Source organism: Thunnus thynnus, chromosome 6 (genome assembly GCF_963924715.1).
Source record: "Thunnus thynnus chromosome 6, fThuThy2.1, whole genome shotgun sequence".
In the NCBI taxonomy this organism is placed as follows: domain Eukaryota; kingdom Metazoa; phylum Chordata; class Actinopteri; order Scombriformes; family Scombridae; genus Thunnus; species Thunnus thynnus.
The window spans coordinates 12,026,663-12,049,856 of NC_089522.1; the positions used below are offsets into that span (position 1 = coordinate 12,026,663).

The window sequence follows — 23,194 nt, forward strand, 5'->3', positions numbered from 1 at the left end:
GGATTATTCACTAACGCATAGACACACACACATTATAGTGCATATGAACGCACGTGGAGTGGCTCACACACCCTCCTGTCAGACTACATTGCTGCTACTTCAGTACACATACTGTACATGCAAACATGTAAAACCCAACATTAAAACATGCTCACAGCACACACAGATTAATTAATTACCTACATACTACACATAATTATCACACTATAATTATGCCCTCACCCATGTATACCTTAAAACACACAGTATCTAGTCACCACAATCCCTCACCAGTCACACAAAGCAGCGCATGCTATTATCATAAAAGTGAATTTTATGTTTAGTGATGGGAGATTAACATTTCCGTGTGTGTGTGTGTGTGCGTGTGCGTTTTCTCGTCATGTGTAGGGCGAGACAGTGCTACAGGGTTCCCCATTTCCTTCCACTTCATTGAGCCCCTGCCCCCTCAGTACTGTACATACTGTACACGCCAACACGTCTACCTCATGGCCATTTTCTCAGACACAAAGGAATATTGATGAACATTGTCTCATGATATAATTTAACGGGTCAGTTCACCCAGGTCACGAGAATATCTGTGTATATTATGATATACATCTCAACATCATCAACATCTCTTTCCAGGAATAATGTCTCGTTGTCCAGGATGATAAAAAGACGTTCCTGAACGCTCCGCATGGCTAGATGCCACATTTTCTTTGTGATTTAGGTGAAATGATCCTATAATAAATGAACTTCAGGGAAACAGCAAAAAATGACTTTTTTTTTAGAGGTTTTATTGTTCTCCTTTCACTCCTTTAGAGTGGTTTTCTCATTTGCTTAGTAAAAAAAAAAAAGTGATTCAACTTAAATATTAAATTCAAGTAAAAAGTAGACACCATCTCATTATGTTCTTTCATTAGAAAATAATATAAATTCTTATTACGGCTTAAAATGACAGCTCTGACACTGAACTATCACTGAATTCTGACTTAAAGACATGCTGGATACCTTAATGTAAACACTGATTATTGTGTGTTTGAGCCTCTCTGTGAAAATGTATTCAGGCATGAATGAGAAACTTCTCTCCCTCATCGAAAAAAGATTGAATAAACCTGTTCAACTGCATCAGGCATTCAGGTGGAAGTATAACTACATCTTGTATGAGGCGCATAATCTTACTTATAACACTTATAAATGCAAAAAGATAATCAGTTTAGGCTAAATGCTCTTTATAATCTATGACAGAGGAGCAGCTACAGTCTCTTTGTGCAGAAACTGAGATTGGAGACTGATCTTCATCAGAAGTTCCATTTATATTATTTTCCACTGTTGGACTGTGCTGTGTGAGATGTTTCCTCCCTCACTTTACTCCTCCCTTCTTCTGTCACATCCAGTCAGTCAGTCCACCCCCTCTCCCCTTTTAGCTCCTGTACTCATCCCCGCAGTCCCCAATGAGCGCCATGAGGTCCCTGGAGCGGCGTGTCACTGCTTCAATGGCGGCGAGATCTTCCGCTGCCAGCTTCAGGTCAGGGCTGCAGCTACGTAGACTGTCTCTGATGTGACGCCCCGCCCCTGCTACGCCTAGCCGACAGCCCACGATGACCCCGCCCACTGCAGGGCGGTCCAGCACGTAACGCGTTGCCACGCTGGCCACCGAGCAGTCAAGTCTCTTGGCAACGGCCTCCAAGGTGACAAGGAGGTCCTGGAAAAGTCTCCAGCCGCCCCAAGTGTCGATCATGTTCTTGTACTTAGAGAGGGAGGCGGTGTAAAGCTCCGCCCTGGTGTTCGGCTCTGCCTTTCCCAGATAACGCTCGGAGAGCAGACCTCCAGCTGAGAGAGGAGAGAAGGAGTTAAATGAGTTGGAGAGGATGGAAAGAGGGCAGGAGAGGAAATATGGGATGGAGTAAAAGGAGAAGTGGGAGGAGGAGGAGGAGGAGGTGGCAGGGGTAAAAGGATGGAGGAAGAGAATAGATGAGATGGAGGAGGACGGGGAGGACAAAGAAGGTGAAGTAAGAGAAGGTTATGAGAGAAAACGAGGAAAAGGAGGGGAGAAGTGATGGAGGGGAAAAAAAGGGCAGAGATGACCGTTGAGGTTAGCAGGAGGACGGGATGCAGAGACGGAGGGAGGGAAAGGTTGATATACAAGGGAGATGATGGAGTAAAGATGAGAGGGGGAGGGCAGACGAGAGAGGATGTGACGTCGTGTCGTCATGCTGACTCCATCTTACAAAGCCCACCATTTTACATCTTTACATCACGATGGTAAATGTGCTGCTTACATCATAAATCATGAAGCCTTCCTCTTTGTAAAACGCTTTACCGGAGTGATGTTCATGTGTAAGTAATGCACATTATATAATTATAATTCATATAATGCGTTGTGTCTCACCCAGAGTGCCGTAAGTGAGGAGCTGGATGTTGTTTTCCAGACAGAACTGCTCCATCTTCGCTGCAGGTCGCTGGTCAATCAGAGAGTACTGAACCTGAAACACAGACACATTAAATATGTTGTTAATACACAAAAAAAAAAGAGACGGAGACAGAAATCATGAGCGTGATGGAGGAGTGTTGAGTAGAGGGAAGTGTTACCTGGTTGCTGGAGATGCGGATGCCTCTGTTGGTGATCTCCTCCAGTCTCTGCGTGTCAAAGTTAGTGAGGGAGAGCTCACCTGACAACAGAAGACAACAGTTGGTACCTTGAATCCCAGAATAAAAGTAAAGATCCTGGATCACAGGAAACCATCAAGATAAACACGTCTGCTTTCCTGTTTTGACTCTTGAGACATACTGTATATACTTTCAAAAAATGATCACATAAATATGTGTCTTTGCGTCTGTGGACTGAATCCTTCTACAGAGTAAAAATAATCCAGTAACGATATACTGGTCAATACATGTGTTTTGTTTGTTTTTGTAATATATTCTGGGGGGATTTTATGCCTTTATTAGACAGTGAGAATTGAGAGAAATGACACGAAATGACGTGCAACAAAGGTCCGCTGCCAGAATCAAACCACGGACGTTGTGGTTACATGTTATGGGTCTTAACCAGAAGGCTACCACGGAGCATCCAACAAACGTTTTTCACAAAACCATTTTAGCAAAGATCTCTTTTTATTATTATGATCTAAAATTTATAGATGAACAATAAACTTAAGAAGAAAATAAACAGTAACAGCAAATACAAGACAGCAGCCAAATTTGAACAGTTAACTCAATTAGGCAATTCAATTAAAGAAGTAATAAAAGGCTGCAACTAATGATTATTTTCCTTATCACTTAATTAATTTTACAAATAACTGTTTTCTGACATTTTATGGACCGAACAGTGAAAAGGAGACATCTGGCTTTCCTAACATTGGAGAAGATGGAAACAGAAAATGTTTGATGTTTGATTATAAGCGAAATTGCTGTTTATTAGTTTTCTGAAAATTAACTTATTGATTAATTGACTTCTTGTTTCAGCAAAATCAAACTTGGAATATATAAAGCAACTAAAATACACTTTAAAACATTTATGTACTGCAGTTTATTTTTACATATCTCTGAACATAAGCCTGATACTACAACTACTGATATATCTGTAATAAGTTATCACACTACTAATATATCTGTCAGTATAACTGTATAAATTATACATAGACTGGTCAACAGTGTGGATGAGCTGAGCTATTTTTTAATTTTATTCATCCCTGTTTTGTTTTATGTTTATCTGTACATGTTCACAGTATGTACTGTGTATTACAGTGTACATACGTATGAGTCCGTCCTGCTGCAGGTCGGACAGGTGTCCCAGTGCGTCCAGGTATCTCTTGTCTCTGTAGTCCCACCAGTGGAACTGAACACAGTCCAGACTGTCCACCTGCATACGGGTCATGGAGCGCTGCAGCGCTTTCTCCACCACCTGCACAGACAGACACTTCAGCCCCTGTCTCAACTTTCAACAGTGAAACTGACTGTACTGACTTTAAAAACAAAAAAGAAACTGCATTTAATGAGCAGAGTTTCATTCAACATGAGGGTCCAGACTCAAGCAAGTCTCTCGCTGTGTACATCAGCTCAAAAATAAACTGCCTGACGGTGCGTTTAGCTGTGACTCAGAAAACCAAAATTATTTAACATAAAAGAAGTTGCTTAAATCTGTTTAAACAAACAAATGGTAAAAACATTTTACTAAAAGAGTACTGTAATACTGTACTGCAATTACAACATATTGATACTGAGTTTGCAGAATATTCATATTGCAGTGTGAAGGATTAAATTGGTCTAATCTCCAACTAAGAGCTCAAATTTCCAGAGATGAAATCCCCCTCAGGTAGACTGGTGCTCTTTATATAGAAACGCACTGCTCTCTAGAGGTTAGCACTGTCCTCACTGTTAGACACACGGCAGACTGAGTGTGAATGCCCCTCCAAACCCGTTTGTCAGCTGCTCACCTTGCGGTCCATTGGTCCTGGTCTTGGCACATATTTAGTCAGACTCTGCAAAGCTGGGATGACGTTCCCAGATGATCTGGACTTCAGCTACAGATCAGACAAAGAGTCATAAACATAACAAACCATTTGGATGGGCTTGTTTCTGTACAATATTATCTATTATTACCACATTCAGTATCTTGCAAATGATCAAATGTTGCACCACAGTTTGTAACGGTTTTGTAGTGCAGCCAAAAATACTGTGATGCAAATTATTTAACAGGATGCAGGAGTTCAGAGGTATCTGTTGATTCGTTTACTGTAACCGTGACAAAGAGTCAGGAAAGCAAATGTAATGAGATAAATAGTAAGAAGAAGAGAAAAGATGGGTTGGTGAGAGAAGAGCTCTCTGATTCTCTGCACATTATTCCAGGTGAACGGCCGACACTGCAGTCAATACCATTAGACTGTCACAACACATCAGCCACAAAAACTCTGATCTGAGCCACACTGGGACCCCTGTGTGTGTTTGTGTGTGTGTGTGTGTGTGTGTGTGTGTGTGTGTGTGTGTGTGTGTGTGTGTTAGTGGACTGTGAGAGCATTTCTTAATGTGTGTGTTGAGTGTCTGCAGCTCTGTGGAGAACACAGTAACATCTCTGCCACTAACAGCTGGATGGAGAATCAATAACCAGGCAGGACTGAGCTTACAGTAATATACAGTGTGAATGACAACTGTATCCATCACAGTTACCTCAATAAAACTGTATTAAATAATACAGCATGTTCTGAATATGGTCAGTTTACTTTACTTTGAGGTACAAAGGTTTTATTAAAGAAAATGTGAGACTAATTGAATTTAGGACAGGCTTATATGCAGCTTGTTAGACCTTTTCACTTCAATATTATTCCCCAAAGTAATCCTGGGAGTCCTGTCACAGCAAACTGCAAACCAAATACATAGTTTTTAGGGATTTTATTTTCATATTTATATCACGTAATATAGATGTTTTATTTTGTATTTGTCAGGAAACAGAATGAGAAACTCCTTCAGTCGCCTGTTTTTTTCTTTTTTTTTTCAAGTCTCTCTTGTTCACTGTCTCCGTTTCGTCCTTTCTGTCTATGTCACACACACACACACACACACACACACACACACACACACACACACACACACACACACACACACAGTAGCCCCCATGGAGCACCTACTTCAGTCTACTACAGTACATCAGCTCCCTCTTGTGTTTTATGTTTGAATCAGTCAAAAACATCAGGCAGGATGTGGAGTTAATGCAACTTTACTGTGTTACTGTGATTCATTTCTTCTTGATTAAACGTGTCCTGTACTAATATTTATTACTGAGAATAATGTTGCACTTTTCAGACCAAGAACATTGTTACTTGACAACACAAGCTAGTAAGACAATTAGAAATATCTGTCTAATCAACGTTGTATGTGCATTTTTCTGTTCATCTACTATATTTTAAAATGATTCTTAAAATCACAGACAACTATTTCTTAAAAGGGGGAAAAACTTTAAAATTGTAATATTGAAGTTATGTAGATTTCACCAAATGATGAGGTCGGATTAGTTTGAATTTCCTCACAAACAAAATGAAAAATATGATTCAAAGTTTTTGTGGTTTTTTGTTTGTTTGTTTTGTATAATTCTTATCATAGCCAGACTATCAGGGTGATAATGTGGCTATGACAGACTCAACCACTTCATTAAGTCTCTTATAATAATAAAATATATTGAGATGGAAACTCACCAAACAGCAGGTCAGACTTTGTGATCAAATTAAGTGCTTGTTTGATCACAGTTGCTCACATGTTTCTACCATAAAACGTGTGTGTGTGTGTGTGTGTGTGTGTGTGTGTGTACCTGGCTGTTGAACTGTCCAAATATTTCCTCGGCAGGCCCATAAATGTCTGCCATATCAAATGTGGTCAGACCAGCGTCTACATAGGCCTGCATGTCCTCAACTGGAGAGAGAAGAGAGGAAACAGCGTCGTTCAGCTGTGTAACAGGTACTTAAAGAGAGTATAAACAGTGACAGTCACAGCTGATCTGCTAAAGTCTTTCTGCACAGTCAAGATGTTGCACCACTAACATATGCAGATGATCTGTAGTATCTGAGTTAATCTACCTCTAACACATTTTAAATACTTTCCTGATATTGTTCAAACATTTTCATTTGCACGCAGCTTTACGACACAATCCTTGCAAAGTGAAATTAACACATATTATTAGGTTTGTCTCCTTTGAATACAAAGAAAAACTATTGATTGACTCTTGAAACAGGGCTCCTACCATGGCCCTGGTGTGACTTTCAAACAACATTCAAATCCAAATTGTAGTGCTTCATACAGTAAACTAGACCTGTAATCATAACACTTTAAGTCCTCATATTTAGGATTCATAATCAGTATACAAACATAGTTTATGACACACTATAGTGTAGTTATAAGCAGATCTGTCCAAATAAGGACAGTTTCAAGTATTCATTACATCCTTACATCAGAGTTTTACTATATTTTCATTCATCGTTTATACACCAGCCTCCACAAACGGCCCACAGGAGGAGTTACAGCTGCTGACAAATACATTAATAAACACTTCTATCTGACAACAAGTAAATTATAGTGTACATCTAATTAAAGAACTAAACAAGACAATGTTTCTATTCCAAGCTATCTGTAATATCCACAGATATACACCTAACAGTTACATGTTTTTAAATCTCCATGAACCCCGGGCGGGTTGATGTTCACCTGCTCTGGTTTTATCCACCGGGCCGTGAGCCCCGGACACCTGCCACATCCCGTTCAGGACTCGGCAGATCTCCAGACCTCCGGACAGCTTCACTTTGGGCACCAGGGACATGTTGCTTGCAGGGCCGGAGGAGAAACTGCTTGAAGCGGGCTGCAGCTCTAACAAGAGTTATATAGTTGCTCATTACTTACTTGCATGTTAGATAGGAAAGCAATATAAATAAATACATAGTTGAAGGAGAAGCTAGTATTCATATTGTTTTTCCTTTGTTTTAACAGTTGTCATAAACATTAAAATCGACTAAATCAATAAAAGTGACTTACTTTGTGTTTCCTTTAAGCCGTGCTGGAAGAGACGCTGTTATGAAAACATTATTCAACAGTTACAAAAGAGATTGCGTAAGTGCGTCACAGGAGCCACGAGGGTTTCAACCAATAGCGGAGTCTGTTTGACCGGAAATTAGCTGTTTCTTCTTCTGCAGGCGGCTGCTGGTGGCTGGTCTGTCGGTACTTTATCTTCTCGTAACAGAAAGTATTGTGTTTCGTGTTAACAGGAAAGACGTTAACAGTGAACTGATAATGAACAGCCTGACACTCCAGGCGAAATGTTTCATCCACGCATGTAAATGAAGGAAAATGAAACTTTGATTTTCTATTTTCAGAAGAGACCTTGAGAACAGTCATCAGTACTTTGAGACTAATGACAAGAAAAATATAAAACATGCAAAGTCTCTCCTCAAAGATTATGAAGAACTGAAAATATCTGATGACTTCTAGAGCAACTATGGAAGAGGGCACACTTATTATTTAGTTTAAAAAATATATTTTTCTATTATTATTTATCTTATTTTATATAATTTAAAGCATCTTTTCTTATCTAGTGTGCCTCGTATGTTATTAGGTGTTTATTGTTGTTTTGGTCTCTATGCCTTGATGTTTGTAAATTAATCCTTTTTAATTAAAAAACTGTCTTGAAAAATGGTTGTCTGCAGGTTTTCTGCCCCCTGCTGGGTAAAAGCTGTTACTGCACCTTAAAAAACTCTTGAAATGTAAATAAAGGAAACCAGAGAATATTTTAAGAGGATGAGAATATTTAACAACAGTGACACAAAGAGAGCTGATAAAACACTGATTGTAAATTAAAACAATCTTTACTTCTCAGTTACATCCTCCACATATATCTCCACAGGATTATTTCACACATAGACACAGAACTGAGCCCTCGTTAGTGTTATTAATAACACTTATGCTTCCTACTACCATGAGTCAAAATGTCTGCTGTGAAAAGCCAGCCATTGTAGAGCATTCCCACCAGACAACATACTGTAGCAGTCTCATTTTACATTTCTTATCACTCCGCTGTTGCTGCCGCCTTCTTCTTCTTCTTTTTCCTCTTCCTCCTCTTCTTCTTCCCTGGTGTACTGTCAGTCTGCCCTGCAGCGGGCGTCGGTTTGTCCTCCGTCTCTGAAGCTTCAGACTCTTCTGAAGACGCTGCAGGTCTCTTCTCACAGGCAGGTGGACTGCGTGGCGTCACCTGTGAGTCACTATGACAGAGCAAACAGCAACAGTCAACCTGCTCATCTGATTTCAACATGAATTGTTTTTCTGTATTACGAGCTTCTTTTAAAGGGGCACTCCACCAATATTACACATGCAGGCTGGTTCACTCGTCAGAGGGAAAACTGAACAGCCTGTGAGAACAGTCTGAGGCTATAATATCTACTGTGGCTCTGAGGGGAGATTCCTGAGGTTATTTCAGCTTCAGTTTGAGTGTTAAACTTACAACAGAAAGCCTGCGTTACAAACTGGGAGGGTGGATATTTATCAGGCAGGGAGGGTATCAAGATGCATTATGGGAAGTGCAGGACTAAAAGTTGAAAGTCTCGGCCTCTGCTGGTTCAATTTTCATCATTCTTCTTTAAAATCTGTTTCTCACAAGCCCCCAAACTTTATGGAAGTGCAATCTTAAATTGCTGTTACTGTTACTACTGTTATGGTGGAACTTTTGAATCAATGAAATACACCCAAACTGTCACTGCTGAGCTGCCAAATTCATTTTTACATCATGTTCACAAATTACACATTATTTACTGACTGTGGTGCCTCCATTTATTAAGACAGATAATGACTGAAGCTCAATATACAATAGAAATAGAAATCCATCAAAAACAAATAACTAAATAAATAAACTAAATGAATAAAAAACAAAAATAAATAACATTCACTATACAAATTAAAGGCACTAAACAACATTATATTATACAGATGTGACATATTTGAATGTAAATTAAATAACTGTTTTGATGTCCTTTGAAAATACTAATTCAGAGCAAACAGGACTTTTTATTTAGATTAACTTTATGTGACACCTGTCACGTGACACCTCCTGTATTTACCTTATCTGGACGGCTGGTTCCTGCTGCAGTTTCCCAGCTTCAGCATATTTCTCCAGCAGAGCCACAAAGAAGCCGTGTGTGCGGGTCTTGGAGGTGCTGGCACGCAGACACTGAGTCAGCGGCTCCAGGCCTCGTTCAGGCCACTGAGGCAGCAGAGGAACCAGTCTGAAGGAAGAAAAAAACATTAAAGTAATAGTGCCACCAATAATAACATGTGATGTCCAACAGAAATACGAGCACACTGGGAAAGCAAATGCTCTCATATTTGCAGGTATAAAAATATGAAAAGGTTTATTTTCATCTAGTGAGAGCGGACTGTTGCTACCTGAAGCCCGGGTTCTGCTGCAGACAGGCGGTTATGACCTCCTCGTTCTCCTTGCTGTGGATGGAGCAGGTGGAGTAGATCAGGCGCTTCAGGCGAGGGAACCTGAGGCCGTGGTTCAGGCAACGCAGCTGGAAGGAGGCTAAGGAGGCCAAACGAGCCTGATCCTTCTCCTGGTCAGCAGAGGTGTTGTCCCGCAGACACACCATACCTGAAACCCACACAGATAACAGAAATTACAATTAAAGCACACAGTTGCTGGTTATGATCCAATTTTTGAAGAATCATGTTTACTCGTTTCAGGATTCCACAGTACAAACAGATTGTAAGAAACATGAACATGCTGGAGGAAACATCAGGTATCACCCGTCCAAAGTCTCCCATTATTGACCCCGACCTCCACAGGTCTCCTTTGAGAGGTTTAGGACATTAAAATTTCTTTTAAGCATACAGCGATGACACAGGAGGGGTACTGTTAATGCACAAAAAGTGCTTATCTTCACCACATAATAGCTCGAGATAGGTGGTGGTCATATCAGAATCAGATTTATTCGCCAAGTAGCAAGTAAAAGGAATTTACTGTGGTCCAGATGTCAACAGAAAAAAACAATAAACATGAACACAAACATAGCAGTGTAAGAAACATTTCTGTGTAGTGCATATAAAGTTGTTTGAGACTTCTTGTTAAGGAACCTGTTTTAATAAATATCCAAAAAAAAAAACCTCTGTGTCTGTGTGTGTGCCAAAAAAACAGGATATAGCAGTATTCATAGCAGAAGTATGAATACCAATGTAGATCTATATGTAGAGTTAACAGTTAATCGATACACATTTACACAGTGCAGGACAGACACAGACACAGTATGAGTTAGAATGAGAAATGGAGGTGAAGTTTATATGTTTGTGCAACATGTGACTATGAATCTAAAGTCACATGTTGCACAGATTCACAGGTCCAGGTGTCCCTGTAAAGACAATCTGGACAACATTAAACATGTTTACAGGGACACTGGTTACTCTACCTGATCCGCTGCAGGAGGGATCCAGCAGGATATACTCAACATCTTTATACTGCGTGCTGTCAGGATCCACCTTCAGGAAGTCCTGGTTGGCCAGCTGCTGACAGGTGACCCCTGCTCTGAGCAGGAGGGTCGACATGGTGCTGAGTCGCTTGGCATCCAGATCGAAGGCAAACAGCTTGCCTTTGTTCTTCATTTTGGCTGCCAGGTGGCTGGTTTTGTTGCCGGGGGCGGCGCAGGCATCGATGACATGGCAACCAGGTGAAGGGTTGAGGAGATGGGCGGGGAGGCAGCTGGCTTTGTCCTGCAGAATGATGTGGCCGGCTTTGTACAGGAAGTGGTCATGGAAGTCTGTTCTAGGAGAGAAGACCAGCACCTCGGGCAGGTGTAGGTCCTTCACAAAGTCTCTCCCCTCCAGGGTCAAGTCATCCAGCCTGGAGGCCTGTCCCAGGTAGGTGAAGCCATCCCTCTTCAGGTAGTCCACAGCATCCTCCACGGTGGTCTGCAAGGTGTTCACACGCACATACCTGGGCAGCTGGTCCCCGGGGTTCTGCCTGACGCCGGCCTGGAGCAGGTCCTCGTTCCTGCTCACCTTCTGCTTTACCTTCATGCGAGCAAGCACCGCCTGCATCCTGGAGCGATGCTTCATCATGACTGCCTTCCAGGCGCCGCCGCACTTCAGCCCCTGCCCCATCAGCAGGTCGTAGACCAGCACCTTGGCCAGGTGCATCTTCAGCTTGGTCTGTTTGAGCAGCTTGGTGGTCTCGATGATCTCCTGCAGGATGGCGGAAAACTTCTGCGTCTCACAGACCAAAGCGAAAAGCTGCTTGATGTTCCCAAATTTACTGTCGTAAACCAGAGTCTTCAGGGCGCCCTGCTTCCTCTCGGCTTTCTCCAGGATCTCAGCGGCTTTCATGTACAGAGCCATAGCGACTGTTTTTACCAAACTACCTCGCTAGTTTCTTTTCCTATTTTACTTTTGTTTTAAGTTTTATTCTTGTCAGCTATCCTGACACATTCCTCGTCTTGCTGTGGAAGTCTCCTCTTCTCTCTTGAGCGCTGAACATGTAACAAAAGCGGGTTAATTTTCATCTTCTGGGTTTTTCACAAGCAGCAACATGATTACTTTCCTAACACGCGCATGGTAGAGCGAGAGGAGAGGGTCGTGACACCGGAAGTACAAGCTGACACAGTTTTCGTCTGACGTAGGAGGTCTGTCCAGCCAATCAGTGGCGAGAACTAAAAGATAATAATAATAATAATGAAGTTAATTTGAGCTGCACTTTTCATTCGCAGAGTAAATAACATTCACAGAAACATTAGTAGATGTAAAGACATTCCCCAAAAGACATCTGAGATTTTTAGACTTGCCACATTTCTATTTTAAACATTACTTTAAAAGGAGCAGTGACCAACTTACAATTACTGACGGACGGAGAATTAAAGGAAAAACCTGATTAAATGAGTGAAGAAACATAATAAATGCAGATACTTCCACACAGATGCATTGTATGATACAATTGAACAGTTAACATCCAGTCAGTCTCTGTGGCATTTATTCTGATTTTGTATCGAGATGGCAAGAGGAAAAAGTCTAAGTGACGTTGCAAAAGGGTTGATTATTGGGGTCCAGATGACAAGAGCTTCAGTCACAGAGACTGTACAACTTGCTGGTGTTTCAGCAGTGACTAAAGTGACATCTACATTTTGATGTATGGGAAAGACATCAGTAAATAGGGTCGGAAATTGTGGTCGGCAGCGCACATTTGATGACTGTGATGCTCGTCTATTAGTGTGATATGTAATGAAAAACAGGAGGAACACTCTCTCTATCCTATGATGAAACATTTCTATCCTGATGGGAGTGGTCTCTTCCAGGATGACAATGCCCCCCTCCATAGAGCACGGGGTCACTGAATGGTTCGATGAGTATGAAAATGATATCAGTTCCCAGTTGATTACAGTATTAGTTTATTCTAACAGACATTTCTGTTAGAAAAAGCAGCATCAGACATGAACATATAAAAATAGTTGACCACAAATACAAAAAACTGTAGAGAAAACATGTTTATTCTTAAATATACAAGTACAATCTCTGTATATTTCCATGTGGAGACACAAGAGGTTAAACCGTTAGAAGCACTGAGTCCTTTTCAAGTGAAGCAGCTGAAATCTGTTTTCTGAAAAAGAAGAGACTAAACTGTTTAAATAAACCCTGTTGCTGCAATATGAACAATCATCACTGCAATGAAATCAGTTAGCTGTCATTCAATGTGAACTTAAGTTTGTTTACAAGATTTCCTTTCTATTGATGTCAAGTTAACATGTAGAATAACATTTCCCATCAACTTCAACGGACATAACAATTAATTTAAGAGCAAAAACTATTTATAAATCATCAATGCTCTTGAAAAAAAAAAAAAAAGACATTCATTGTGGTACATTTAAGGCATCACGGACCAATAAAAAATATAAACAAACTGTAAAAGATTTATAAAATAAACACTGCTTTTACAAAAAGCTGAAAGTGTTCAATTTACTGCCAAGTGACCCAGTTCATCTGCATGTGTTCAGCATCAAAACAAATAAATTACAATGTGTGAAAACAAAAATCACAAGTATCTTCACACTGCAATTTACCTGCAAAAATAGACCTCCAGTAACTATCTTCTTTCTCTAGTTTATATTAATGACTGATTGACTGTAGCATCTTTTAGTAGCAGGTCTGCACTGTTGTCCTCCACAGGGTCTTTTTTTTTTTAATACAACCAACCAGATTAAGCTGCAAAGTCAGAAACATTCAAATCCTACATGTAGACTTTGACCATAGTAACTTTTTCTCCTCTTTGAGAAAGTATTAGCAGCACAGGGTCTTCAGAGGAACTCAGCTTCAAAGAAAAGCATCATCTTGACACCTGGGGTTACATTTTACAGGCTGAATTACTCTCAAATATAACAAGTCTTTGTTATATCTATTATGTAACGTTTTGGGAATGTAGTCCAGCCTTTCACTCTGATCTCTTACAGTTGTCTGATCCCACTCATCACTGACAAGTGACAGCAGCTCTATGATAACATGTTTTGCATATACTGCCCTCATTCTAAATACATTTTAATATACTTTTTGCAGAGTTTCTGTTTAATGCAAAGTGTGAAGAGGCAAATGTGGAGGATTGAATAACAAGACACTAATGACACTTGACCTACCGCTGTTTAGTGACCCCACTAGGTTTTTTAACGGTCTTTGTCTTTAAAGAGTTTTTATATAGAAGCAGTCTCTCTGTGGTGTGAGGTGGCAGGCGGTTCCTCTTGGCTCTTACAATACAAGCCGCCATCGGACAGAGTCGGTCGAAGCCCCCCGAGGTGGCCGGAACCGCCAGCAGCTTCTTGGCGATGCCCCGGAGTTGGGGGAACCGAATAGCAGATTTCCAGTACAACAAACTGTTGTTGCTTTCCCACAGCGGTTCAGACAGGTAAACATCAAGCTCTGACATCTTCAAGGTCTTCGCAGGTGGTTGGAGGAAGTTGAAGATAGACTTGCGCTTGAGGTCGTTCCCGTTGATTCCGTCGCAGTTGTTGTCGTCTGAGCTGCCACCAGACGCCTCTATCAGTGTGTTGGCTTGGCTTTCCTCTTCGCCGTCCTGCTCCTTTTTCACCTCCTTGCTTATCTGGTTTTCATCTGCCTCCACAGAGGGAGAGGCTGAGGCCTCCATGGTGCCCAATGAAGCTTCCACGATGGTGCGAGCCTGATTCTTTGATGGAGGCGTTAGGAAACCTGTCTGGTCCTCCGATTTGGTATCAGAGAACGGCTGGAAAAAAAGGTTCAGGTGAGGATGAGAGGTCTGAGTGTAAAGACGTATGATATGTAGTTATTTCTCTGATGTATTTAATATAAATATAGAGCTCTACGGAAAGCACAGCAATACTGCAAAATACAAGACAATAAATCTGTTTGTTGTTCAAACCGACCAATTAATACTGGTGATACAGCTGCAATATGAAATTATATAAAATAGGTATAAGTTGCCATCTTGCAATTTTGCAGCCCACCATCAGCTTTGTGGAGGCAAAATGACAAAGCATGATAAATCAGCCACAGTACCTTCAGTTTGATCCTGGGGTCAAGCACAGCAGCTAGTATCAGGTCTTTCTGGTGAATCAGGGACTGGAAGTGAGTGTGGAGGCCTGTGCGAAGGCCCTTGCTGAAGTGGGTGTAGTTGGTGACACAGCTCTCCAAAGTCTTATCCAGGCCAATGAGCGAGGGTATGATGAATGAGATGGTCACGCCGTTTCCTTGCAGGACCTGGGTTGGAAGAGGCAAAAAGGAAATGTTCTCACATCATCTTCTGACAACAACATCCAAACTAAATATCCAGTATTTCCATAAATGTATACAATAGTCTCGAAGGGTCCATGAAGAGAGTAAGTCTTGAAATCCTGGAAACAAGGCTCAATGTACAAATGAGACATTATGAAATTAGTGCTGCAACATAACTGGATTCATCATCCTGTTTTGGTTTGCTTTTTCATTGGTAATTAATAATGGTAATTACAGACAAATTTGGAAATTCTTGACTATGATCTCTGCATAATCCTATAATTATCAGTTTTATCTTTACCTGCAATGCCTCCTGAAAGGGTTCAAGGAGACCCAAGATGTCAATCACTTGCTCCCTCTTGACCATGACCAGAGGCGGGGTGCTGGCTGTGTCGTTAGCCTCTATGCGAGCCTGGGCCAGGAGAGTCATGATGGCGCTCCAGGTGGATTCCTGCACCATACGACGCAAGGACACCATCATGGAGTTCCAGCGACAGTTACTGGAGGACGGGCACAGGGACACGCTGCACTCCTTCAACAAAACCTGAACAATAAAATGATACAAAATGGTCAAATGTCAGCAATTCATAAACAGCAGCAGGGATTATCACACCTTAGTGCTGCAGATTCATATTTGGATGTAAAATCAATTTAATTTATACTATACTGCTGATATGAACAGAAAGCGCCTACCTCGCTCCAGTAGGCGCTGCTCCTAAAGAAAGCCACCACATTGTGGGCTTGTGAGAGCAGGTTCTCCACTACCCTGGAGTTTTTCAGAGCCTCTTTGATCACCAGCTGCAGTGTTTTGGCTATACAGGTGGTCCTGGTCCCGATTTGCAGTTCTGAAAAGGGGGACTCTGTTTCAGCCATCTGGTCTGACAGAAATGACACTATCTCATCTCCGTCTGGTTCTCCCCTGTTAGATGAGCACATGATCTTGTAGTTGCAGAACAGGTTGTTCGCAGCGAGGGCTTCTTTGGCCTGGTTAGCGAGGACGCAGCCAATGCTGCGAGGGAAGATGCCGTAGCTCAGCAGCACACCTTCAAGCTCTCTGGCCACTGCTGTACTGAGGTTTTTGTGGCTGAGGTGACGGAAGGCCACAATGGGACGGCGGATCTGCCAGGATTCACTGACAAAGTGGAGCTGCACAATGACGATGGGCTCCTCGACTGGATGAAATTGATCACCTGCCCAGAGGTCAAGGGTGACATGAATGGCGCTCTCACCATCTTTAGTTGTGGCGAGGCATGCTTTGAGGTCACGGATGAGTTGAGGCTTGATGGTTCTCTCCACCTCGTCATAAAGCTGCAGGCCGATGGCACGCTGGGACAGCTTGTTGTATTCAGGGCTGATGGTACTCATGAATGACCTGAAGCCTGCTCCTTCAACAAAACTGTGTGGGACAAAGAGAAGATACATCAGTGTCACTCGTGCTGATTAACAGGGCTCAGCAGAGACCAGAAACATCTCTAAATGTACAGTAGGAGCATTTATTCACTGACAACACACATTGCACTGCTACAGCACAGCTATACTGCTAACTTCATACTTTCTGCTTGCAGCCTCACCATCACACACCCGCTCTCTTTCTCTCAACTGCACGCTCGCTATGCTTGCATCGGGAGAAATCCTGTGCACCAGACCCCTCCCACACCACCCACAATCAGATCGCAAATCAGCGCAAGCCTAGTGTGATCCAGACTGGTGATTGGCTATCTCAACAAGTGGTACGTAGTGCAGTGACTCAAAAAATACACAAAAGTAGCTGCTTCAAATATAACATCATCTGGGGAAGGGAGACTCATGAGAGGATTTCTTCAATTTGAGGATTAACAAACTTTGGTATTTTGATAATTTTACACTGTAATAGCTATAAGAACTACAAGTCACCTGAGTGGCATCATGTCCTCAGAGATCATCCTCAGTGCTGCATCGGCAAACCTTTTCTGGTCCACTGGTGCGCCTGCTGTGCCTGAGCTGGAGCTGGGACTGGAACTTGAACTTGGGGGTAAGGAGGGACTGCGGGAGGAGACCTCCCCCTTTGGCGCCAAAGCCTTCGGAGGCGGGACGGCCGTCTTCTGCTTGACTTTCTGATGCTCCTTCTGCTTCTTCTCCTTCTCAGGGCTGAGCTGCATCTGAGCAAAGAGAAGAGTGAAACAAGCTTGTCAGCTGGGAACATTTAAAACCACCTCTAATACAAACTGATGATAATAGTTTTGCTTTTGTTATAGCAAGCTTACCACTACAGGAATAACTGGTTCAGTGTCTAATACAACATCACACTTGAAATCCACCTGTAACAAAACATATAATGTGAATCCACAATAGTGTCAGCGCCGCAAAATATTAAAAAGTTTTATTTTTCTTTCATACTTTACTTCATCAGCAGCCCACAAAATGATTAGCATGTTGTAGCGTGTTATACTTTATCAATATTGATTTCATAATATGAGGCAGGTAGCATTATAGCATTAAACTGTAACCAACAAACATTTTATCTGTTATGTCTCTACAATATCAAAATCTAATCTATTGTCCATTTTTTAAATTTTTTTGTGGGAAATCACTCAGAAAAAAATCTGTAAAAACGGTGGAAATCAGTACAAACTGAAAACAATGTGCTGAAGTCAGTAAGCTCTGTACCTCTCCTTCCACAAACTGTTGAATATCAAGGGATATGCTGTCAGTGTCGTCTTTGAACAAGCCCAACTCTGCTTTACGTTTGATAGTGGAGTTCCAGTGGTTCTTCACACTATTGTCCGTCCTGCAAGAGGAATAAAAAACAACATACACTGAAGTCTCTGTGTGATCACTGGTTAAAAAGGATGTGAAGTCTGTCCCCTTCTATTAAGAATAAGCAAATAATGCATCAGCCTCAATCACCGCTAACCAACCTACCTCCCAGGAAGCAGCTTGGCAATCTCAGTCCACCGGTTTCCCAGAATAGAATGAGCTTTGTAAATGATGAGATCTTCTTCGTTGGTCCAGGAGCTTTTTTTGATCAGTGGGTCGAGGTGGTTGTGCCAACGCTCGCGACACTGTTTCCCGAGCCGCCCCTTCAGTTGCCTGGAAATCAAAGTCCAGTGTCTGGTGCCAAACTTGCCCACCAGCTCTGTTATCTGTCCAGAGGAAATACACATAAGCACAATAGATACAACGTGAGACAGGATAATATTAAGCAAAAAAAAACCCAAACAGTGTTGCAGTCAAATATGTATCAGATTTCCTGAGTAATTTTTCCACCTTTTCATCTTCCTCTTTGGACCAGAATCCCTTGACTAATTCAGGATCCAAGTGCTTCTTCCAGCGCTGCATACACTGGATTTCTGTCCGTCCCTGTTATAGCAACAGAAAAATCTTAACTCCATTTCTTAAAATGCAATGATAGGTTGTTGCATCATCAAAAGTTAAAATAAGTCAGCATAGAGAGATTGGTTAGCAATTAGAAATTTGCCAATTTTAACAACACAGCGATATGCAAGTCCTATTTTCTTTTGTTTCACTGAACTGTTTTGATTTTTAATTTCCAATCATACTTTATTTACCATACTTGACATTTTTTAGGATTTCTATTATATTATTCAGATGAAGACTTACTGGTAAAAAACTGGCAATAGTTTTCCAATCTTTTTTCCCAAAGTTGTTGATCAGGATTTTGAGATTTTCGTCCTGCACACAAGAGGAAATCAGTTCAGACACCATTGAATATAAAGTGAGCTTTAAAGTCAGCTTTCAGGTTTTGAATGAATGTATACTTTGTAACATTACATTACATACAGAATTACATTTTAGTCATTGATACTACAGTAAAAACCCATTAAATGACGGTGAGCTGCTCAAGACAATATCATCAGATGAGTGTGTAAAACGTAAACATCACAGTGTTGTCACTGACAGTCTTCTTTTCACTCACCTCTTCCTGAGTCCATTTCACTTGACCCTTGGTACCATCCTTTTTATCTGTTGAGTCCGAGTCTGTGTCAATGCACAGATTACTGTCAGCCTCTTCTTCCATGCTGCAAACACACACTGATAGTGAGAATACTCGCCACAGAGAGATTAGACATCTCAGCATGCACAGTGGACACTGATATGAACACATGATATGATTGCTACAGCATTTATGATGGCGCTATTGAGTTTTTGTCATTTTTAATAATGTGTATAATGTAAACAATATAAAAACATGTCTGAACCTCACTGTTAGTTATCCCCTGAAACAAACAATCTTTGGATTGAGTATGTTTAAATGATCCATTTAAAGTGACTCCAAGACTGAAATGCTACTTGAATGTCACTGCTGTTTCAATGGAAGATACTAAGTTGTATACCACTGCTGACCAGTGCAGGCCCGTTAAAAGTTGCTCTCTACAGTAATGCTACTGCTAACAGTCTCAGTAACCTGTGAGTTAGCATCAACTCCTACGGTAAAGGCAAATATACACATAATAGACTCAGAGGGAAGTACGCAAGTATTGGCAGATATATCTGTTGTCTGAAATCCAAATTCCAAATTATTCTTATTATCATTATTGATTCTTATAGGTCTCCAACTCAAACATTACACCTTCAAGATGTTGCCATATTCCACAATGTTGAAAATCATGTACTATGCACAGCTAAACAACGTCAACAATGGTTTGAAGTTAAAATGCTTTGCCTCTATTAAAAATAGCTGTAGGCACTAGCCTGTATTGTATAGACACCAAAAGCAATGTCTGGCCAAAGTACTTGTATGTCACTGGGTATTAACCCACTGGCCAGGAAGGAAGACCTGTAGTTGGTCGAAACGTTGCAAATACAATTAAAGGGAGCTTTGATTTAGTGTGTGGGTACTCTTTGTATCACAGTTCAATTGATTTTTGTATCTAGCACCTATCCCACTGATGTTTTGTGGATGTGCACACACTCTGACATATTCCAATCTTTAATAAAAGCAGCAAAAATGGGTTTACTAAATGCTGCTACCAGAGTGGCAGCATTAGTAACCATAACAGCTGTAAAATATATTATATAACATGCTTTCCCCACATTACTACAAACACAACTATTACAACAGTCTAAACAGTCACAACTAGTCTGTTTGACAATGTTAACTGCATGAGGGCTGAAAGAAACCCTGTGAATGGTTTTCACTGGAAATGTATTATTTTCAATTGTCAGACCTCTATTCACTGCTAAAATTAAGTTTTTAAAACCAGCATTAATCTGCTACTCTTTACCAATTAGACAACAGTTGACACTTCTCTGCAATGTGCTCAAACAGATTTGTTAGTAACTGCTGAAGCGCGTGGAGAACAAAGTTGGATATTTTAAGTTTTGTAAACAGCCAAGTCGACTGACTGTAGATGTTACATAAGTAATGCAAACAAAATATAACTAAATTGTCACAAAGCTAACTTATCAGTTTGCTTGTGTACAAAGTCTGTATTTCACTTTCCCATTGGGCAACCTATTCAACAAGCATGCATGCTGTGCTGCTCCACAGCAGTGAGCTAACTGCCAACAGAAAGGCTGATAGTAGCTAACAGTAGCTAGCAGCTGAAACCAGCTACCTCGACATAAATATGAAGCGTCACGCTGCATGTCTAAACAGTACACAGCGCAGCTCTCAAGGTAAAATTATTGCAAATAATTATCCAAAATTGAGTGAGAAGATACATCACTTACATTCCAACTTTGTTGTGTAACTTCAGGTTAGCTATCTCTGCTAGTGCACACTTGAGAAGACGTTGTGTTTGTGACTGAGCTACTTCAGAAAGTAGAGCGCCTCCTGCGGCGCATGTCGCAAATACAACAAGCCTACCCATGTTTCTATTATTAGATAAATAATAGGTGTTATTAGACATCATTTCGATGTGACTGTTGTGGAGAAAGTCAGCCTAAATGATAATAGTGGAAAACACAGAAATGCCTACCTAAACTTCAGCTTGTGCAACTGCTTCTGGAATACAGCTGGGTCCAGCTCTCCAAGCTCTCTACCGAGACACAACAGAGCAACGGCTATTTAACGGACATCAACCGTCTCTCACACTCTCACACAACAGAGACATACAAACGCCTGATTTACAGCTGCAACGATGGTCACATGTAAATTGCAATTGTAGCTGCGAGACATTTCCACCTTGAGCATAGCACAAACACACTTTTCCCCAAAACGGCAAGTTCTTTAATATCCAGGAACGGTTTGTCTCCCACACTTACCCGCGCGACATCCTCCTGTGTCCAGTGTGTGTGAGGCGCAGCTCCCAACTGTTAGCTCCAATAGTTAAACACTAACTAAAATAGACGCTATTTTCGGGAATAAATGAGAGCTTGAGTAACATGCCCTGAATTAAGTTTGTGTTAATTGTTGAAATGCATGAACAACGGGGGAGTTCGTGTCGCTGTATCAGCAGAAATGTGGCCAGAAAATTGCCCGGGTCTGAAAATTTGAGGTATGTTCAAGAGCACAACGGCTGCACCACTGCTACACAAATCCCGGAAACAAGCCGTGTGTGTAACGGTTCTAACGGACTCTAACGGCTACTGTTACACATACGTTGACTGGTTACACTGCGATCACGGTTTTTAGCTCTAATATTAACATGAATAAATTTGTGTCAAAAACAATCTCGGGCTATCAAACATCTGTGGACGTTGTATTGACTCTTGTGTAAGAACAACATATTTCAACTAAAGTAACCTCTTCAGGAAATCATCGGTGGGTCCAGGCTACATGTTGCTTAGCTACGCACTGTTCACACTCATGTAACTGAGTTTTAATGAACGTCCTCGGGTTTCCATTGATATCATTCATAGCATGCTGACAGACTCAGAGCAAAATATGTATAAACTCATGCATCTGATGTCCATTCAAAGTGGGGATGAAGCTATAAAAGGTGTAATTTTGAAATAAGATGAGAGATTCTACATCATACCACATTACAAAACTTTATGGCACAACATTAACAACATTTTATGAATTAATACTGGACACATACTGTGTGGGTTTGTGTGTGTGCACCCTCATCCCTGCTCTCTTCAACACTGTTGCTAAGCAACTGTTGGTGACGTTAAGTTACCACAGTTACTTAAACTAAAAGTGTTTCCAACAATAGGCTGTGTAGAGTTTATATTTTTCACTTTGGCTCTTTCCATGTCAGAGAAATGAATATGTCAAATGTTTGGTTTTGACCATAGACTAGACTGTATTAATATAGGTTTTGACACACATTAACACTAGAGCTGTAATCACATCCAAAACTAGTAAAATTATGTTGCCGGAGTGGGAAACTTCACACAATCGTGCATGTGTGAATCACATAGCCTTGACTTTGTTCTGTTTTTATGCAATAAATCTGTCTCAATCAACCAGCTCTTATGTTGTATTTCTCATTGTGACCACTGGGTGGGGCAGTTCTACAGTAATGTAGATGGTTGTTGTGTATGGGGCCAAAACACTGGAAGTTAATATTTGGCATCAAAAACACAATTTAGCATTGAAAACAAAACCTGAACTGAAAAAGGAAACAGTGGCATTGAAACATTTGTATTGGAAAAAGTTGTATTGGCACTGAAACAAGTTCCACTGAAAAATAAAACACAGGCAATAAAAAATACAATATTATTATTATTTTCTTTATGTCTGTCTTTATGCAATATTTTTGTTTTGTTTTTTATGCTGTTTATGCTTTTTATGCTTTTTCAGTGTCATTCATTCAGTGTTGAATTTTGTTTACTCAGACACTTTATTAAAATCTCCCAAAAATTAACACTTTGTATTCATCAAAGTTTACCAGCTGTGTAATGTATACTGTGAAAACTTATCTGTGACATTTACCTGAAATGATGCAGTTTTGACCCCAAAGACATAAACAAATAAAAAGTGGTGGCATGCTGAATTAACAAAGTAACTGATGTGCAGTCTGTGTAACTCAGATTTCCCCCATCATCATTCATGCCAACAGATGATACAGCACAC

At 40.9% G+C, this 23,194-nt stretch overlaps 3 protein-coding genes across 4 annotated transcripts; all 3 read right to left on the minus strand.

The window, feature by feature from the left end:
* Positions 1–707: 707 nt before the first annotated feature.
* Positions 708–8,179, minus strand: LOC137184239 (uncharacterized). Its single transcript, XM_067591715.1, has 8 exons — positions 7,498–8,179; positions 7,174–7,332; positions 6,284–6,384; positions 4,419–4,505; positions 3,739–3,886; positions 2,572–2,651; positions 2,372–2,465; positions 708–1,812 (listed from the first exon to the last, which is right to left on the minus strand). The coding sequence occupies exons 2-8, from the start codon at positions 7,283–7,285 to the stop codon at positions 1,403–1,405; spliced, it is 1,032 nt and encodes a 343-aa protein (XP_067447816.1). The 5' UTR covers positions 7,286–7,332; positions 7,498–8,179; the 3' UTR covers positions 708–1,402.
* A 193-nt stretch (positions 8,180–8,372) lies between these two features.
* On the minus strand, positions 8,373–12,089 carry nsun5 (NOP2/Sun RNA methyltransferase 5). Its single transcript, XM_067591714.1, has 4 exons — positions 10,914–12,089; positions 9,895–10,102; positions 9,570–9,734; positions 8,373–8,717 (listed from the first exon to the last, which is right to left on the minus strand). The coding sequence occupies exons 1-4, from the start codon at positions 11,836–11,838 to the stop codon at positions 8,525–8,527; spliced, it is 1,491 nt and encodes a 496-aa protein (XP_067447815.1). The 5' UTR covers positions 11,839–12,089; the 3' UTR covers positions 8,373–8,524.
* Positions 12,090–12,962: 873 nt separating this feature from the next.
* Positions 12,963–21,708, minus strand: mybl2a (v-myb avian myeloblastosis viral oncogene homolog-like 2a). 2 transcript variants are annotated; one of them, XM_067591717.1, is made up of 13 exons: positions 21,436–21,708; positions 21,150–21,209; positions 19,145–19,247; positions 18,829–18,900; positions 18,475–18,567; positions 18,130–18,350; positions 17,875–17,995; positions 17,472–17,525; positions 17,122–17,366; positions 15,922–16,624; positions 15,530–15,772; positions 15,013–15,213; positions 12,963–14,719 (listed from the first exon to the last, which is right to left on the minus strand). In XM_067591717.1, the coding sequence occupies exons 1-13, from the start codon at positions 21,444–21,446 to the stop codon at positions 14,114–14,116; spliced, it is 2,733 nt and encodes a 910-aa protein (XP_067447818.1). In that variant the 5' UTR covers positions 21,447–21,708; the 3' UTR covers positions 12,963–14,113. The 2 variants fall into 2 exon arrangements, with proteins under 2 accessions (XP_067447818.1, XP_067447817.1); XM_067591716.1 differs by lacking the exons at positions 21,150–21,209; positions 21,436–21,708 and adding an exon at positions 20,902–21,056.
* Between the last annotated feature and the right edge of the window lie 1,486 nt (positions 21,709–23,194).

Coding starts and splice junctions, on each gene's coding strand:
- nsun5 (XM_067591714.1), bottom strand. CDS start 11,838: ATGGCTCTGTACATGAAAGCCGCTGAGATCCTGGAGAAAGCCGAGAGG. Junction 10,103..10,913: donor TCCCTCCTGCAGCGGATCAG/GTAGAGTAACCA, acceptor TGTGGGTTTCAG/GTATGGTGTGTCTGCGGGAC. Junction 9,735..9,894: donor CAGCAGAACCCGGGCTTCAG/GTAGCAACAGTC, acceptor TTCTTCCTTCAG/ACTGGTTCCTCTGCTGCCTC.
- mybl2a (XM_067591716.1), bottom strand. CDS start 21,041: ATGGGTAGGCTTGTTGTATTTGCGACATGCGCCGCAGGAGGCGCTCTA. Junction 18,901..19,144: donor TGAAATGGACTCAGGAAGAG/GTGAGTGAAAAG, acceptor TCTTGTGTGCAG/GACGAAAATCTCAAAATCCT. Junction 18,568..18,828: donor CTATTGCCAGTTTTTTACCA/GTAAGTCTTCAT, acceptor TTGCTATAACAG/GGACGGACAGAAATCCAGTG.
- LOC137184239 (XM_067591715.1), bottom strand. CDS start 7,285: ATGTCCCTGGTGCCCAAAGTGAAGCTGTCCGGAGGTCTGGAGATCTGC. Junction 3,887..4,418: donor CAGGACCAATGGACCGCAAG/GTGAGCAGCTGA, acceptor CTGTCTGTGCAG/GTGGTGGAGAAAGCGCTGCA. Junction 2,652..3,738: donor GCAGCAGGACGGACTCATAC/GTATGTACACTG, acceptor TTCTGTTGTCAG/GTGAGCTCTCCCTCACTAAC.